The sequence below is a fragment of the Delphinus delphis genome, chromosome 9, assembly GCF_949987515.2.
Source record: "Delphinus delphis chromosome 9, mDelDel1.2, whole genome shotgun sequence".
In the NCBI taxonomy this organism is placed as follows: domain Eukaryota; kingdom Metazoa; phylum Chordata; class Mammalia; order Artiodactyla; family Delphinidae; genus Delphinus; species Delphinus delphis.
This window is the reverse complement of record NC_082691.1, coordinates 3,612,118-3,625,758: the sequence shown is the minus strand read 5'-3', so window position 1 is coordinate 3,625,758 and position 13,641 is coordinate 3,612,118. Positions and strand designations below refer to the sequence as shown.

General features: G+C 39.5%; 2 protein-coding genes across 2 annotated transcripts in view; one reads left to right on the top strand and one right to left on the bottom strand.

Moving 5' to 3' along the window:
• The window catches only part of SPMIP7 (sperm microtubule inner protein 7), a 56,891-nt gene extending 47,838 nt beyond the window's left edge, over positions 1-9,053 (bottom strand). Inside the window, exons 1-2 of the mRNA XM_060019770.1 lie at positions 8,501-9,053; positions 208-305 (exon numbers count right to left, since the gene is read on the bottom strand). Coding sequence (XP_059875753.1) covers positions 208-305; positions 8,501-9,053 — 651 coding nt within the window. The remainder of the gene's footprint in view (positions 1-207; positions 306-8,500) is intronic.
• A 2,775-nt stretch (positions 9,054-11,828) lies between these two features.
• Positions 11,829-13,641, top strand: part of ZPBP (zona pellucida binding protein) — a 102,910-nt gene continuing 101,097 nt past the window's right edge. Inside the window, exon 1 of the mRNA XM_060019768.1 lies at positions 11,829-11,955. Within this exon, the coding sequence (XP_059875751.1) occupies positions 11,829-11,955 (127 nt within the window). The remainder of the gene's footprint in view (positions 11,956-13,641) is intronic.

Sequence of the window (13,641 nt, the reverse complement as noted above, 5' to 3'; positions counted from 1 at the left end):
TTTCTGTTTTGTAAATAAGTTCATTTGTATCATTTTTTTTTTAGATTCTGCATATAAGCAATATCATATGATATTTCTCTTTCTCTATCTGACTTACTTCACTCAGTATGCGTAGCTATTTTTTACAGGGCATAAAATATCAAATACAGACAAGGAAATAAATTGATTACAAATACTACATAATGCTATGCAGTAAGAAAACCTTACGGTACATGTTGCTTTCTCATCAAATGTATATAGGTGATTTACTGAGTATTCTTCATGATGAGGTTGTAAGGCAGTAACTCTCAGTGGGCTTGTCCAACCTGAAAACAAAAATGTATGTTGAAAACAAAAATGTATGTGCTTTGGGTACATACGTAAGAAATACAAATGTACACAATGCAATAGGAATTTCTTCTTCCACCAGAAATACTTCCTACTAGAAAGCTAAACTGTGTGGTATTGATTTTTCCATGGATTATCTAACAACTTTTCTCAGCAGTGAGAACAGAAGTACTCTGGAATTTAAGTGTTAGATTAATTAAATAGTGTACAATTATTTGTTATTTATTATTGGAAGAGATCTCTTGGGCACTATTAATCTGTGCATGTGCACACAGACAGGTTGGGGATGGTGGTGACACAAAGGAGTTTACTACAAAGGTGGTGACACAAAGGAGATAATTCAACCTAATGATAAGAGATGGGCAAATATAAAAGCTGCCTTCAACAAATATTTACCTCACCACAAATGAAAGCAGATGAATGTATAAAGATGGAAAACAGATTTCCTGGTTTTGAAGTGCTCATGAACAAATGGAAAAGACAGACATGTAAGTAGATAATTTCAGTACAATGTGGTGACTGTGATCATTGTTGAGCTCTGAGTGCTGTGGGAGTGCAGAGGAGGAACATCTAATCCAGCCAGATTGTAGGGAGTTAGGAACATCTTCCTGAAGATAAGACCGGACCTCATCTTGACAATTGAGTATGACTTGGATAACAAAGGGGAAGTGGAGGAAGAAGAGTCATTCCAGATGCGGGAACAGTATGTACAATGGTAGGCTTGCCCTGTGAGAGCAGCATCACAACTCTTACTGAAGGTTGGGTATAGCTACATCTTGAAATGGCAGCCAGGGAATGGTGGAAGATGAACAAAAGAGGTAGGCCAATGTCAGGACATGAAAGCCTTGGACCTATCCTCCTTGGTAAGTCTTAATAAGAGAGACTGATAACTTTGGCAAATTACTCTGGTTTGGACAGGGGACTAGTGTAGGTGAAGATAACGGTTGTACCACAGAGATCCTTTTCCTACTGCATGGGGTCTTCTAACTTGGTCCTCCACTTTTTAGTTTTGCCCCATGAATTAATCTAACTCAGCAAAAGATGAACTAAAATGCTAAAACTGGGAGCTAGCTGGACAGTACAGAGATATCTAAGCATAGGTGAGATGAATTGTGAGAGGGATTTGGGATAACACAGGAGCACCCTGGTCACCATGGATAGCAATCTGGTGAAGCTCCATAAGAGACTACAGCAATACTTGGGGCTTAATAATGTATATACTTCCTGGCTAAGGTGCCACTGTGACCTCGTGAATTATTTGACCCCGTTGAGTCTTATTTTTCTTACCTTTAATGATTGCTGTCAGAGTTGTAAAAACTACCATTAATGTATTTAAAGGAATTGGCAAATTTCTGGCATGCAGTTTATAACATTATCAGTTAGTAGTTGTAACATTATTAGTACCTACAGTAGTAAGTAATATCATCTTCAGAATGATGATGTTGATTCAGTCAATATTTGACCAAGCAGGACAGAACCTGCAAACTCAGAAGTGGCAATGAAGGGCTGGAGAACGGGGGCCCCTCTGTGGATTCTGAAGGTAAGTGACAGAAAGTAGCAAGTGAGAAGGCCTTGACACAGCACTGCTGACTGTGAAGATGGAGCAGGCCATGTGAGAAGACTCCAGGAGCAGAGTGCATCCCCTGCTGCCAGAGAGCAAGGAAATGGGCGCCTCAGATATGAGGGACTGTATTCTGCACAGTTAGAATGAGTCCCAAAGTAGATTTCTCCCCAGACCCTCCAGATATGAACAAAGAGCACACCTTGACTTTGGCAGTTGGATCTCAAATAGAGAACAGAGTTAAGCCTGCTCAGGTTTTTGACCCACAAACTTGTCAGTAATAAATGGCCTTTGTTTAAAGGTGCTAAGTTTGTGGCAGTTTGTTATAGCAGCAAGAGAAAACTAATACAGAAGCAGAGGCAAGAGGCCAAGGCAGAGTGAGAGAGGCCGTGCTGAATTCCACGATCTTTTCAGTTTTGAGAAGAAGGATAATTCTGTCTGTGACTCAGCTGGCCAAAGAAAACCCTCCAGTAGATTCTCATGCCATCAGCAGCAATACGGTGCTTTTTGGTATCCTCCGATTTGAAGCCATTCTAGCAGCTACTTAGAAAAAAAAAAAAAAAGGAAAGTAGAAAAACAAGAAAACTAAAATTTTGACTTTAAGCCAGAGTAGAAGTAAACAGGGCAATGAATTACAACTATATACCTCAGGGGCACTACGCTTACATCTAAGTATGATGACATCCTTTCTTCTACCTTGTTTCAGTAACTAGTGCTGCAAAATAACCTCAAACCTAGTAGCTTAAAACAACCATTCATCATCTACTGGGACTCTGAATTGTTCTGTCATAAGGCATAGCTCCGATAGCTGAAAATGTTCAAAATGACCTCACTCACATGGCTGGCAAGTTGGTATTGACTGTTAGCTGGGAGCTCAGCTGGGCCTGATGACCAATGCCTTATTTTTCTTCCCCTCTGGATCTAGGTTGGGTCTCTCACAAAATAGTGACTGAAACTCCAGGGGAACAATCCCTAAATGACCAATCTCAATGTGCAAGTACTTACCAGGCCTCCACTTGCATCATGCTTGCTAATATCTTATTGGCTAAAGCCACTCATATGTCCAAGCCCAGAGTCAACGTGAGAAGGAAACAGACCTCATTTTATGGTTGGAAAAGTGGCAGGCACACACAGGAAGGGGTGAGCTGCCAAAAGCCACTTTTGGGAACAGCTATTACACACCTCTCCTTCATAACCCACAGTCTAACTTCATTGCTTTCATGCCACCAAACAAATATCAAGTCTTTTGTCAAGGAAAGCACTGTATTATTTCCTTGACAAAAGTATTTCCTCATTTATTAGAGATTTAACATGTTTAAAACTGTGATCGTATTTTTACAGTGAATGGGTTTTGTGTGTAACCCATGAAACTGTATGAGTTTGGAGGAGTCTACTATGAACACTATTTTCCTATAGGCCTTATTATTTTTATTATAAAACATTTCCATAACAAGGTGTTTTTAAGGAAGCCAAAACCTTAGAAGAAAGATTCAAGGACTATTCTATGTATTTTTTCTTTTATTCATGTGTTATCTCTCCTCTAATGGTTACAGACAGGTTTTTTTTTTTTTAAACATCTAAAATACCCTTTGTGAGTGGTCTTCCCTGAGTTTTCTTTCTCAATATAGCAAAAGGTAGGTTAATTATGTTGATATTTTCAAAGAACCAACTTTAGGTTTAGGTTATTTTTTCTGCTGTTTTTCTATTCTCTATTTTATTTATACGAACCAAACATCCAACCTTCAAAATACGTGATACAAATATTGACAGAATTGAAGAGAGAAATGGCCCTACAATAACAGTTGAAGACTTTAGTACCCTACTTTCAATAATGAATAGAACAACCAGACAAAGATCAGCAAGGAAGTAGAGAACTTAAACAACAATTTGACCTAACAGACATTTACAGAACACTCAAACCAACAGAATACCCAAGCGGAACACACATTTTTCTCAGGTGCACTTAGAACATTCTCTAGGCTATATCGTAGGTGACAAAGCAAGTTTTAGTAAACTTAAAAGGACTGAAAGCATGTAAAATATATTAATACTTTCTGAACACAATGGAATGAAACTAGAAATCAATAGACTGGAATAAAATTAAAAACTGATATATGAAAATTAAACACCACACCCCTAAATAACCATTGGGTTAAAGAAGAAATAACATGGGAAATTAGAAATTATCTTGAGATAAATGAAAACAAAAACATAAATAATGGGGTTCAGCAAAAGTAGTGCTAAGAGGAAAACTCATAGGTATAAATGCTTGTATTAAAGAAGAAATATCTCAAATCAACCACCTAAATTTACACCTTAAAAAACTAGAAAAAGAACAAACTAAACCCAAAGCTAGCAGAAAAAAGAAAATAATAAAGATTAGGTCAGAAATACACAAAATAGAGAATAGAAAAACAATAGGGAAAATCAATGAAAGCAAGAGTTGGTTCTTGAAAAGATCAACAAAATTGACAAACATTTAGCTAGACTGACTCAGAGAAAAAGAAAGAAGGCTCAAGTAACTAAAATCACAAACAAAAGAAGGGACATTACAACTGATTTTTGCTGGAGGTCATTGAGAGGATGTGACCACCCACTGACCCATGAGCTGAACTCAGGCAGTCAGAGGCTCCTACCCCCTCCTCTGTCCTTGAAATGAATGTATGTTCTGCCCACTGTTCCCACAGGAGGAGCTGTTTCAGGAACACAGCCTTGAGAGAGTAACGCTTCGTTGAGACCATCTGGACAGTATACGTGACTGAACCCTGTTAAGTCCTCTACATAAACTTGAAGATTCTGGAGGGTGGGTGCAGAGATCTACTCATCTTAAGGCACCTAAGACAAGCATAAGTAAGTTTCCTTGGTAATTAAACCTGCCACCTACCCGTCTGGAGAGTCTGCCTCTTTCTCCTTGCCCTGTGAGTACAGGGGCCAGTTTTGGATTTCATCTGGGGAACTCCTGAGGTTTAGAACCAACAATTTTACAGAAATAAAAAAGGATTATAAGAAAGTACTATGAACAGTTGTACACCAAATGATTATATAACCTACATGAAATGGACAAATTCCTAAAAACACATAGCCTACCAAGACTGAATCATGAAGAAACAGAAAATATGAACAGACCTATAACTAATAAGGAGATTGAATCAGTAATCAAAACTCCCAATGAAGAAAAGCTCCAGATCAGGTGGCTTCACTGGTAAATTCTACAAAATATTTAAAAAAGAATTAACACTAATCCACTTCAAGCTCTTCCAAAAAAATTGAAGAGAACACTTCCAAATTCATTCCATAAGGCCAACTGATACCAAAGCCAGACAAAGACACTACAAGAAGAAATGGACCAATATCCTGATGAATACTGATGTGAAAATCCTCAAATACTAGAAAACGGAATTTAACACACATTTGAAAGGATTATACACCATGACCAAGTGGGGTTTATTCCTTGAATGTAAGGAATTGTAACTGTGCATTAATACATTGTGTGGCAATGTAAAATGGATTAGCCACTATGGAAAACAATAGCTGGTTCCTCAAAACATTAAACACAGAATTACCATTGAGCAATTCCACCTTTCGGTATATACCCCAAAGAACAGAAAGTGGGATCTTGAAGAGATATCTGTACACCCACATTCATAGCAGCATTATTCACAATAGCCAAAAGGCGAAGCAACCAAAGTGTCCATTAATGGATGAAAGGATAAACAAAACGTGGTATGTACATAAAATGGAAAATTATTCAGCCTTAAAAAGGAAGGAATTCTGACATATGCTACAGCAAGAATACTGCTGTCCATGAGGACACTATGCTAAGTGAAACAAGCCAGTCACAAAAAGACAAATACTGTATGATTTTGCTCATATGAGGTAGCTAAGGTGGTCAAATTCATAGAGAAAGAAAGTAAAATGATTGCTAGGGGTTGAGAGGAGGGAGGGAAATGTAGTTAGTATTTGATGGATATAGAATTTCAGTTTGGTAAGATGGAAGGAGTTATGGAGGTGGACAGTGGTGATGGCTGCACAATAATGTGCTTAACACCAATGAACTACACACTTAAAAATGGTTAAGATGGTTGTTACTGAGGGTGTGTACCCCAAAATTCATATGTTGTTGTCCCTACCCCAATATGATGGTATTTGGAGGTGGGGCCTTTGGGTAATTAGGTTCAGATGAGGCCATGAGGGTGTGGCTCCCATGACAGGATGGCACTAGGAACAAAAAACAACTGACCACGGTTAAATGTCTAGATAAGGTTGAAATAGGACAAAAAATCAGTGATATAATCTTTCAGGATCTTGTTTTGATATTTATGAAAGTCCACTGAAAAGCATAATGGTGTGTGATATAATTAATTCTGAGAAGATATCCTTCTTTATCAGAATGTATGAGAAATTATGTGTATTTAGGTTTGCTAAAAACTGAAAGTATTTATTATTTATAATTAATGATTATTTCCAGAATCACTGAAAGCATAGGCCAAATTATATTGAAATCAATCCCTGAACTTCAAGTATTGTTCTTTGAAACTGTTAATAGCTCATAACAGCTACTACTAATTAAATGCTTTACCAGGTTCCACGAATTTTGCTAAGTATTTTACCCATCTTAATTCATTCAATTCCTACAATTTTATAAGATAATTTATATATGAAGGAACTGAAAATTCTGGACTTTAACTTAACATGACTTTGTTTAACTTTACAACATCTAACAAATGTTATTGGTTCATTCCTTTGTCAGATATTTTTACATGAAAAATGGTAAATAGCCCTCGCTATTATAAATTATAACTAGTATCTGAATTTTATAAATAAGGATACACAGGCATAGAGATTAGCAACGAGTCCTGGGTCATGGTGCAAGTAAATTTCCTGCCAGGAATAGAGTACAGACAGTCTCACTCTAGAGCCTATCTTCTGCATTCTGCTGTACTGATCTAGGCAGTGAAATAGAGGCTAGATGAGCTCTATATTTGGTTCTGAACTGTTGGTGCAATGTCTGTTATCCCTATTTCAGTCATAAGTTAGCTTCTTCACCTCTAATTTGTTGGAATGCTTTGACAGTTCGCTCTTAGGAAAACTTAAGAAAACAAATCAATATTGTTCTTAAAAATTACACTAGGTTGGGATTTTCTGCTTACAAACTAAGTGTTATACTTGTCTAAAATAGGACTACAATGAAAAATGACCTCAATTCCTTTAAAGTAGAGTTCTTGATAATGACTATTAGTGTACATTGAAACATTAACAAAAGATTGAGCTCAAGCTCCTTTCTGGACAGATCAGAAAATTGGTCACTAGTTCAGAATCAGTGAAAACTGTACTATGGCTGTAAGACTGGCCTGAACTCATCAATGGTTCCTTCAATGTGAATTGCATTTGATTCTCAGTAATACCTTATTTCCCTAGATGGTATTTCAAACGGATTATAAAATAATTATTTCTTAAAATGTTATTGGACCTCATTTATGTATTTACGTGAACATTCCAAGCTAAGGAATTTCCCTAAGCCTACCCGCTGAGGCCACAACTGGAGTGCACATTAAAAGCATAGTTCTTATCCCTTGCTTATGTCTCATCAAATTGGTCTTTTCTTGTTCAAGAGTGGGTATCTGGAGAGTGTGGCTTGGGACCATTATGTTGTGGGGCTTTGCATTTCTACTACCTTTGCCCTGATTCGTACTCCCTTCCTAGTCCCAAGTGCCTATGGCCTCTCTTCATGGAGGAGTAGCAGGAACCATGAGCTTCCACTGCTCCAAAAAACAATGATGTCACTGTTCCTCCACACAGCCTCCCTAGGCTTCTGGTCTGTGGCTGGGCACTGCAGAAGAGTGGTGAAGAGGGCACAGCCTCTTAAGGCTAGAGCAAGCTCAGCATCTCTTGCTATAGCACTTGGTCTTTGCCTTTCCCACATGCTCAAACATGTTAATCTCTTTTCACTCCCTGCCTACCAGGCACATTCCATACAGGAACACTGCCCGTGGATTTCTTCTGGAAGTTTCTCACCACTTCTGGGCCAGGCTTGTGACACCCTCTGGGAGTTCTTACAGAGAAACCAAAAGGTGCAGCAGTCAGTGAGTGTTCATCAAATTCTGCCTCCAGGAATGTGGTGGAGTTATTTATGCAGGGGTTGCCTCTCTTCAGCTCCTGTTCTTACAAGACCTCAAAATTTACTTTCAACTACTTTCGCATTGCATTTCAGCTCCTGTAACCTAACTCTTTGATAATCATCAGCAAATTAATTATTTCAAAGGACAGAGACAGATAAGGAGGCATGATACACAATTATCAAAGTTAAATATAAATTCCTTTGTGGCAAAATTAGGTTATCTGTGTGTTTAGAATAAATTATCTGATATATACTTTGAGTTGGCCACATACTGATGAATGTATTTTTTGACAACCAACTATTTTTTTACAAACAGGTTTAAAAAAGGCTTATCATTCTTATTACTTTTTCCTTACAATCCATAATTTAAAAATAAGAATTCCTTATTTGGTCTTTTACAATTTTATGTCAAATGAACTGCTAAATCTTAGATCCATGCTCTTCTCTCTCATTTGAGTGTTTAAAAATTACAAAGCCCATGTCACTTCATTTACCTCCAAGTCTTGCTCTGATGGAAATGTCTGGTACTGCCCTGGAATTCCATCTCCTGTCTTGTTTTAGTTCTTCTAGTAATATTTTTTTCCTTTTTAGTGTCGTCTGAAATCCTGTGTCTGGCCTGGGAACTCGATGTTGAGGTTTCACATCACTGAAATCTACCAAGCTTGGTATGGTTCTGCCAACGCCAGGCTTTAAGTCAGCATCACCACCAGGACTCACAAACCCTGAACAGGTGTCACCTAAGGGTACATCATCCCGAAGTGGAAATAATGGATAATCTGGCCCATATGGTGTGGGATAAGGATAGTGTAAATGATAGTCTGGCAGGACTGAAGGGGGATAAGGGTGAAATTTAAGAAAAGTAGGGTTGCCTTTCTTTTCAATTCTGCCACAGTCATGTCTGTCCTCAACTCCTTTCACAAAAGGCATGTTCAGTTTTCGTAAGAGAGCATGATACTGTGGGTAATCTATATTCTCAACAGCCTTTGTTCTTGAAAGGAAAGATCCTTCAGAGATACTTATCTTTCCAGGTGTGTGCTGTGAATCCATATATGCGGCCTTTCTCTTTAAAATTGTGGGTGACTGTATATTAATTGCTTCTGAAGTCTCCTTTCTCTTTAACTATAAAACTCTTATATTTCTAACCACTGACGACTGGTTAACCTAACATAGTTATTGATTTGGCTTTCTCAATGTCAATAGAGTTTTTTCTTTTAAAAAGTTTTTAAGGTAAATATTTTTTCTTCATCAAAGGAAGTAAGGGATCAGAACAGAAAAAACTAAACGAAACAGAGCCCATGTTGCTTGGCAACAGCTAGAACTCTAACACATTGGACCATTTATTATATACATCATAATTTAATTCTTAGGAAAAACAAAAACAGACTTGTCAGTAAAATCTCCATGACAGTTTCCTCAGCAATGCTCAGGAAAACTGTGCTCATTTTTAAATTTTTCCATAAGTTGATACTTTCTGGGTAAATGAGATTCAGTAAAGGGTATAAATAAAGCAGTTAATGAAGAGGCAATATATTTTTTAAAACATATCTCTGAGATACTTTAAGTATTTACCTGATAGATATAAAAAAGTACAAAACACACTGCCTATATAAATTGTAAATTTAAATGCAGTGCAAAAAATGAACATGTATTACATTACAGTTAAATCAATGTATCTAATTTTTAAGGAAAGTAACTTGCAATTTATAGTCAAAGTACAGGTTCATCTTTTACGTGCCCTACATTATCCTTACTTACCTTTTTGCTACCATGATGGCAGAGTAAGAGCAATGAAGTTCTTAATCTCATTTCAGGAAACTACAGTAAGTAGCAGCTATTATCCCAATGCAAAAAAAGACATCATCAATATACTGTTCATTTAAAAGCTCATTTCAACTAGGTAACTTGGTCTTGCACGAAAACTGCTATCAAAGGAATTCCAGACAGTAGAATTTGGGCACAAAAGCTAACACCATCCCTACTGGAGTAAAAAGTGCAAATATGAATAACAGACCCACTTTCTGATTTTCAGCAATCAGCTTTCCATCTTTAGAATCACACCATACATTAACTAAGATCTCCAATATTACTTCTTATTCTCAAGTTAAATATTAGGAATTTACACAGCAGACCAAGGCAGGAGGGACTGAATTACAGAAAACAGAGATTTCAAGATTTAGCATGGTCTGAACAGTCCTCTCTGCCCTTTATTCTCTATAAGTCCACAGTCCAAAGTTCATTTGGTAAAAATCATGTTGTGCAGGTTGACTTGTTTATAAAAATTAAAAGGAATTTTAGCAGAATATATATCCAGACAAATATAGTGATTTATTGGGCACTATTCAGTAAAATTTGTTTACTAGGTGTGCTCAAAGGAAGTGCAAGACCTTGACCAAAATGCTGGCTGGATCTAAATCATGCAGGTCTCTTTACTAAGACATGCCTGAACAGGCTGTACTCAATTCAAGACTTTATACAGATTAGAAAGGATTCCTAAAGAAGTAAATCTACTCAGTAGAATAAACTGTACTGGATACATTTTACCAATTAGCACATGCATAAAGATAGCCAGAAAACTCAAGAAATAAGCAGAAATTTCAATTTCCTTTGTTAATAAGAACCAAGGACTTCTTTGGATATTTACGTAATCCTTAAGAAATGTCTTCATCCTGGTCCTGGTCCAAAATGAACTCTCCTTCCTTTCTGCTAGATGTTTTCTGTTCTTTTCTTTTTAAAAAATAAACTGGTTATTTGAATGCTTACTTTATACCAGGAACTATCCCAGGAATTGAGGTTAACATGGTGGCAAAACAGACACGATTCTAGCTGTGAAGACATAGTTGGTAAAGCAGGCCAGCTGAAAGACAGCAAGGGGTGATGCTCTCTGTGGCACAAACAAGATACATCTGAAGGCACTGATGTTCGAGATACGCCACCGAACAAGTGGGGAGGTGGACTCAGGTGGGTGCTCAGGCTGTCAGTTCGAAAACCCTCATCTGGAGAGAAGGACACCCAGTGATGGCTTTCGGACCACCTGGACCACTCATTTCTTCCGATTACACAGGGTTATTGGGCATTCTGTCTTCTGTTGCTTAAACTTCATTGTCCTATGTACTTGTACCACCTGGGTAAGATTTACTTGTATTGTAGCTCCCTTCACGTGAAGTGAATCCTTCCCACTGCAGAAACGCAGAGTATTCTAACACGTTCTGGCTATAAACACCCACGTAGGCAGACAGGTGGTTTTATGCATCTTTCTGAACTCAGGTATTAAAAGACCATCTTTCGGGCTGAGTGGTCCATTCCATCTAAGGCTGTTGCCTCGTTCTTCCCGCCCAGCCACTTCCTGGGGCTCAAGGCCCACTTCCATTCCCGGTGGCTGGACCTTGCATCCATCGCCCAGTTGCGTCCCATAAATCCGTAGGTAGTCAGCAGCCGACGTCGGGAGAGAGAGGCAGCCCTCTCGGGCTGGAGCAGCCCTCACTCCCGTGACCCTCGCCCTGTGGTCCAGAGTCGGCCTCAACACTCAGACTCGGCCAGCCCGTCCCTCTGCCCGCGACTCTTCTGCGGCTCCACAACTTTCCACAGGTCGCCTATGCTTTCCGGGTTGCCTGCGCGACGGCGGGCTCCTGACGGCGGGCGACTTCGCGCCCCCCGGGCCTCCACTACCCGTCCAGCCCCGCCCCCGCCCTGCCGGAAGTGGTGGCCCTTTTCCCGGCCCCCCTTGCGGTCCGCTGGCTGGCGGGTGGGCGCGAGCTGCTTAACGACCTTCCACGCTGAGTGTCGGCCGACGGCGGCAGCGGCGGCGGCGGAGGCGGCGGGTGGATGGAGGCCTCGGCCCCCTGCCGAGCGCGGCGGGGCTGGCGGCGGTCCCGGGCCGCGGGCTTCCCGCTCTCCCGGGCCGCGGTTGTCCTGGTGTTCTCCGCGCTGGTGCTGCGGGCGCCCCCGTCAGGTGAGGCGGCGGAGGGCGGCTCCGCACCGCGGCTCCCGGAGGTTTCTGTGTGTCACGTGCGTCCGCTGATGGGAAAGCCTGTATCACTGGTCCCGCTCTTGAATTTAATAGGAGAACTGGGCACATTGATGTCGTATAGACGGGCGAGGTCATTCAAACACCCACAGCTCAAGGCTTGAGATTAAATTGGCTGTTAACAAGCCCCTTATCAGCCCCCGGGTCTTCTGCCAGCTTTCCACGACGTACGGGTCTCAGGATTTCAGTGTATTTTGAAATGAGTAGACATCCCGCCGCTTTCTCATTTCCCGTGGTCCTGGAGCTCCATCTATTGGTTTTAGCTATAAAGTACGGGAAAGACTGGAAACTTATCAGTTTTGATATTCTGCTGCCGCCGTTTTTTTCCTCCTTTTGATTCAGAGATCCGAAATACTTTCTCATGTTTTAAAAATAGAGTTAAGATACCGAAGGGAGTGCTTAATTCAACGGTCATCATTTAACTAGAAAGGTTTTGGCTGCGTTATTTTGCGTTCAAGTTTTAGACTTTTTAGAAACAAAGTTATTTTGCGTTCAAGTTTTAGACTTTTTAGAAATAAAGTATCTCCCAGAATTGAATCATACAAAGCTCAAAAGAGGCTTGTTTAAAATACAATTTGTGCAGAAAAGGGGCAATGAAAAAAGAAGCCCTCCAAGAATATGAATGAGGAAGGGCTGCGGAGGTAGACAGGGGATAGGAGGAGAATGGAAAGAAATGGAGTGAAGAGACATTACAAAATATGCCAAAGTCCAAAGGTCATTCTAGTTTAAGTAGAGACTAGCTGATAGCTGTTAATTACCCTGTAGGAGAAGGATGCTTCTTGACCATGGCCCATGATCTTATGCTAGGTACGACTCTGTGTGTGTGTGTGTGTGTGTTGTCTTTTGATCCAAGAACAAGATCAGGCCTGAGGATATAAGAAGTAGACTAAGAACGCAGTATCTTAATATGTAAGATATGAATAGTGAAGCAACATTTATGTAGCGTTTTATAGTTTATACGATAGTCCATTCAGTTCCTACAAAAACTCTAAATCTGGAATTTAGTCTCATTTTGCAGATGAGAAAACTGAAGCTCCTGGAGTTTTAATTGACTTTCTTGAGACTCGTTAGTGGAAGTTGGGATTTAAATCCAGGTCATCTGACTTTGAATAGCATACTCTTCTTGGTTCTGTACCTCCTCTCTGTTAACAACAAAGAAGATTTGGGTCTAAGCTTTATTGCATTTTTTGTGCTGCTCCTGCCACTTGTCTGTGCACACTCATGTGTCCATCAACATTCACTTGTTCAACGAGGACTGAACAACATCAGAATATATCATATTTAACAATTATTATTTAATATTTGCTAGGTGCAAGGTATAGTGCTTGACAGATTATTTTTTTCTTGATTAAATCTTTTTTTTGCTTGCTGGTTTTTGCAGAGTCAAAGGATGGCTTACAAAGAGCTCCCCAGTCTGGCCCTAACTTCCTCTTCTGCTTCCCATCCCTGTGTCCTCCAGGTTTAAGGAACATACTTTTTTCTTCCAGTTTTATTGAAGTATAAGTGACATACAGCACTGTATAATTATAAGGTGTACAACATAAGGATTTGATTTACATGCATCATGAAGTGATTATCACAATAAGTTGAGGGAATGTCCATCATCTTATA